The sequence below is a fragment of the Gymnogyps californianus genome, unplaced genomic scaffold (genome assembly GCF_018139145.2).
Source record: "Gymnogyps californianus isolate 813 unplaced genomic scaffold, ASM1813914v2 HiC_scaffold_396, whole genome shotgun sequence".
Classification (NCBI taxonomy): Eukaryota; Metazoa; Chordata; class Aves; order Accipitriformes; family Cathartidae; genus Gymnogyps; species Gymnogyps californianus.
This window is the reverse complement of record NW_026114286.1, coordinates 8,385-13,770: the sequence shown is the minus strand read 5'-3', so window position 1 is coordinate 13,770 and position 5,386 is coordinate 8,385. Positions and strand designations below refer to the sequence as shown.

General features: G+C 40.5%; 1 protein-coding gene across 1 annotated transcript; it reads left to right on the top strand.

Annotated features, from left to right (window-relative positions):
• Window positions 1-414: 414 nt before the first annotated feature.
• LOC127028697 (transcription factor BTF3-like) lies at window positions 415-5,002 on the top strand (the record flags this gene model as incomplete). Its single annotated transcript, XM_050914394.1, has 4 exons — window positions 415-528; window positions 728-929; window positions 3,959-4,009; window positions 4,532-5,002. Coding segments are annotated over 4 exons (414 nt in total), but the record flags the coding sequence as incomplete, so codon positions are not given.
• Window positions 5,003-5,386: the final 384 nt, after the last annotated feature.

The window sequence follows — 5,386 nt, the reverse complement described above, 5'->3', positions numbered from 1 at the left end:
AAATTTGGCTACAACTTAATTTTCCTTAGATCATCTTTCTTAATGGGCTTCAGAAATTACTGAAAACTGTGCTCAGTCTTCGGTTTTATGCCTATGGTAACAGACAAGGATAAACTTGCAATTTTTCTTTCTAAGTAGGATGTTGCAGAATCCCCATGAGAATTGTGGAATAAAGGTTCTCTGGTGCATTGCTTCCTAAAATCTCACACTTCTCACAAACGTGCAAAGCTTGCTTTATAGCAAGGAAAGACTGCTGCAGTGCAGTTGGAGGGGTGGGGTTGTGTGTGCTGTAACACAGAAATAGAACTTTGTATACGAAGTTGATTTGTAGATGGCTGCAGAGTAGTTATACGGCCATGAGGATTAGAGTTTGTGAAGAACTATTTAAATATTAATTTATAAATTTTTGCAAAGGGTACTGCCCGCAGAAAGAAGAAGGTTGTCCACAGAACAGCTACAGCAGATGACAAGAAACTTCAGTTTTCTTTGAAGAAACTGGGTGTCAACAATATTTCTGGAATTGAAGAGGTAATTGCTTCAAAGGGAAAAATGCTTTTCTATATAGAAATATAAAATGTATCAAACTTAATTTCCTGGTAAGTAACATCTTAAACTTGTCTGTAAATTATCAATAGGTCTTTATTGAGCTTTAGGAACTTCAGCTAGTTTCCTGTTAAATTGAAAAATCATGCTAAACTGCTTGAAATACTGGATTTTTTTCTTGCAGGTAAATATGTTTACCAACCAAGGAACAGTCATTCACTTCAATAACCCTAAAGTTCAGGCATCTCTGGCTGCTAACACTTTCACTATCACCGGCCATGCTGAGACAAAGCAGCTGACAGAAATGCTTCCTAGCATCTTAAATCAGCTCGGAGCTGACAGTTTGACCAGCCTGAGGAGATTGGCAGAAGCCCTACCCAAGCAACGTAAGTTGAAACTTGAATGCATTTCATGCTGGCAGCTGACATGTGGCTTATTTGTATAGCTGCAGTGAAATTCAGTGCACTCTTACTGCCTGCAAGCATATTATAAAATGCTTATAAAGAAATGGAACTCTTAGATCTTATTTATAGCTCAAATCCAACAATGAATATAACAGAATAAAGCAGAGGCACCTGTCTCTCAGCATATCTTGCAGCTGGTCTAGGACTAGAAAGTTGTAGCCAGACTTGATTTCATGGTAGTTTACTTCTTGGTGTGGCTACCATATTTTGACATACCTAGTTCATTAAAGCTAGGTAGAGTTACTCTGGGAGAGTTAGGTTTTAAAAAAAAATATACTTTGAGTATGTCTGTTTTGACACTTTCAATGTGTCAAACAACGGGGAGAGGGACTTGAGGACAGACATCTTGCTACTGCTTTGCTCCCTCGCAGGTGTGGTGAAGGTATTTCTTCTTGCATGGGCTTTTTGATAGCTAAGAGGAATTATACAGTATTTGTAAGGAAATATGTGTGTGTAGAACAGTGTAGAGAACAGGACTGGCATGATCATTAAGCTAGATACACCAACTTCCTATTCCATCCTTAAATTAGTAAAAGAACCTGAACACTTGTTCTCCCTAAAACTGTGTGGGAAAAGTAGAGGAGGGACTTAAGTATGTGGTGTTTGGAAAAGGTGCTGCTGCTACAGGTGAGAATTGGGAGTGAAAGACAGGCTTGTTGACACTGGGAACATTCTTTGTGTCCTGCATGTAGGGTCTTCCTACTTACTTCCTACTTCTTCTGGTAGTTATGAACTTGATTGTTACGTTTTTTTTTTCTTTCTGTGCTTTGCTGCCAGCAAAGATAGCCTCTATTTCCATTCCTAAAGCTGATGATGCTTCCCTTCTGTCAACTTCCCACTGAAAAAAATCCTGCTAGTAGTCTTCAGGAGGTGAGGTAAACTGCTTCTTTCCCTGTGGAGCTCAGGTCCCTCCTTCCTAGTGTTGCCTGTGTGGCTTCCTTGTGGTAGTAGTGGGGCTTGAAAGAAAGAAAACTTGAAGGATTTAAAATGATCCCTTAAGATCTCTCTTCTTATAACAAGGTGAGTATATTCTGGATAAGCTAAATTGCGCAGTTTTGATATTAGGGAAGCTTGTTTAAAGTGCTTGCTTTGTATGACCTGGTAAATGGCTATTTCTTTCCACTTTGGGTGGATGCCAGAGTAGTTGCACAAACCTTTTCATTCAGCATTGTCTGCTAGATTTGGAAGTCTGACATCAGAGTGAAGTGTCTGTGATGATTGCATTTGCAGGTGCTAAAGTAAACTTAGTGTGGTCTTGGGGATGAGAGAGAATGCAGACAATTTAGGAGGAAATAACATGGTTCGCTTTTAAAATGTTGTATTTGTCACTAAGATGCACTCAAGCTGTAACAGCTTTCTGCTGTTAAAAAACAAAAGGAAGGTTAGCGGTGACCTTGTCCCAAGCCCTTTCAGAACAAAGTTTATGCGTTCATCTGTTTCGGTTCTCTAGAAATCAGGGTACAGCAATTTCAGAAGTCTAGTATAAACCCATGTCTTTCCTCATGCTTTTCTTGAAAACTGAGAAGGATTAATTAGGATAAAATGGAGGTGATAGGCTAAGCTGTCTCATACTCTCTAGGTAGTACAGCTAAGAATAGCAGTAAAAGTAGTGGCACAGGCACCCAGGGACCTGAGATATCTATTCTTAGCATTATACTGCTGCAGTTTCACAGATGCTCATTGGTCTGCTACAATGGACATGGTTAAGTCTCACTAGCTCTGGCAAATATAATGGGAATAGTTAAGAAATTACTGAGTCAGCAGAGATGTGGACCAGGACATGTGGTTACCTCAACCACCTAAGTATAAAATTGTGCATCCAGTTCCATATTCCTCTAACTTTGCCAGGGAACAATAATATCTTTAAGTGTCTCTAGTCATGTGTGTCTACCTGCAGCTTCACAATTACACCTTAGTTTTCCTTGAAGGCCTAGGATCATAAGATCCTAAGATTTCCTTATAACTTGCTAATGTTGTAAAATATGTAAGCCTCAAGAACCACTGAGTAGTCAATAAACCAAGCTGCTTTTAAGAGAAATTGGTAAAATCAGTCTCTGCACTTTTAGCTGAAAATGATTACCACGCAAGGCACTCTATATATCTAGAACCAAGATGGTGACTAGTAAACTGGTTTAGCATGCATCTTCTCACTTTCCAGCTGGGCTGTTTGAGCATTATTGGTAACAAAGGGTGTGCTGGTTTTGGCTGGGATACAGTTAATTTTCTTCGTAGTAGCTAGTATGGGGATAGGTTTTGGATTTGTGCTGGAAACAGTGTTGATAATACAGGGATGTTTTAGTTATTGCTTAGCAGTGCTTACACAGAGTCAAGGCCTTTTCTGCTTCTCACACCGCCCCACCAGCGAGTAGGCTGGGGACGCACAAGAAGTTGGGAGGGGACACAGCTGGGACAGCTGACCCCAACTGACCAAAGGGATGTTCCATACCATATGATGTCATGCCCAGCATATAAAGCTGGGGGAAGAAGAAGGGGGAGGACGTTCGGAGTTATGGCGTTTGTCTTCCCAAGTCACCGTTACGCGTGATGGAGCCCTGCTTTCCTGGAGATGGCTGAACACCTGCCTGCCGATGGGAAGCGGTGAATGAATTCCTTGTTTTGCTTTGCTTGCGCGCGCGGCTTTTGCTTTACCTATTAAACTGTCTTTATCTCAACCCACGAGTTTCTTTCTCACTTTTACTCTTCTGATTCTCTCCCCCATCCCACTGTGAGGGGAGTGAGCGAGCGGCTGTGTGGTGCTTAGTTGCCGCTGGGGTTAAACCACGACAAAGGGTTAGTTGTAGATTTTTATTCAGCAGGGGAACTGAATAGAGCATTGCAGTTTAGCTCAGACTCTTTGATAATGTTTTCAAAAAACACAAAGCAAAACAGCTTTGTAATCAAGATGCTTATGGTGAGCTTGACTGATGCTTTTGAACTGCTTGCTCTTGCAGCTGTGGATGGAAAAGCACCACTTGCTACTGGTGATGATGATGAAGTTCCAGGTAAGAACAAGCATGCAATGGAGGAAAAGGAAGTGAACTTTGCTGAGAGATAACATGTGCAGCATAAGATTGGGCCAAGGACAGTAAGAGTATTGACTAGTCACTCGCTGTTATAGAATTTCTGTGGGCATTGTTTTCAGACACCATGTGAGACTTAGATGGACCATTGGTTTGAGCTAGCATTTTTGTCCTGTGTAGGAGTAATAGCTATGGCTAAGATAATTATTTAATACTCAATAAGAAGAGTGGTAAGAAACTACCTTTTCAGTATCACTTTGCCCAGTTGTGGGTATGGTGAAGTTAAATGCTCTTAGAATTGTGCTTTATAATGAACCATCTAAAACTTACTTGTTTAAACAAGAAGAATGAACCATGAAGCTCTTAAATGTTATTTGGTCTGTATTTTATAAGCTGAATTTTTTTTGCCTTGTAAGCACTTGATATGAAGTAGAACTTTGGGAGGGGGAAATTGGCAAAGCAGAAGTGGGTCAAACTTTCATTTCAACATTTTTCTTTTTCTAGATCTTGTCGAAAACTTTGATGAAGCTTCAAAGAATGAGGCAAACTGAACTAAGTGACACTTTCTGAATAAAGTTAAAACTTGAAGAAGCTACATGGAGCTGCTATTTTATATTGTGACTGCTTTTATTTGATTTTATTTTTATTTCCTGATGAGATCTCAAGATTTGTAATATTTGGAAACTCCTTGAACCTGCAGCTCTTTTTCAGTTATTGCTTGTACACAATATTATTTTTGTGGCCTGGTTGAACAAACCTATGCTTTGAAATAAGTCAGATTGATAATGAATCTCTGCCTAGACACAGTTCTTGAGCAACTTGTTGTCCTGGTTTCGGCTGGGATAGAGTTAATTTTCTTCTTAGTAGCTGGTATAGTGCTGTGTTTTGGATTCAGTGTGAGAATAATGTTGATAACACGCTGATGTTTTAGTTGTTGCTAAGTAGCGCTTATCTTAAGCCAAGGATTTTTCAGTTTCCCATGCTCTGCCAGCAAGCAGGTGTGCAAGAAGCTGAGGGAGCATAGCCGGGGCAGCTGACCTGAACTAGCCAAAGGGATATTCCATACCATAGAATTTCATGCCCAGTATATAAACAGGGAGGAGTTGGCCAGGAGGGGTAGATCGCGGCTCTGGCATCGGTCAGCGGGTGGTGAGCAATTGCATTGTGCATCACTGGGGTTTTTTCCTCCCCCCCCCCCCCCTTTTTTTGTTGCATTCCTTTTCATTACTATTATTATTATAATATTTCATTATTATTGGTTAGTATTATATTTTACTTTAGTTATTAAACTGTTCTTATCTCAACCCACGAGTTCTGCCTTCTCCCGATTCTCCTCCCATCCCACCGGGAGCAGGGCGG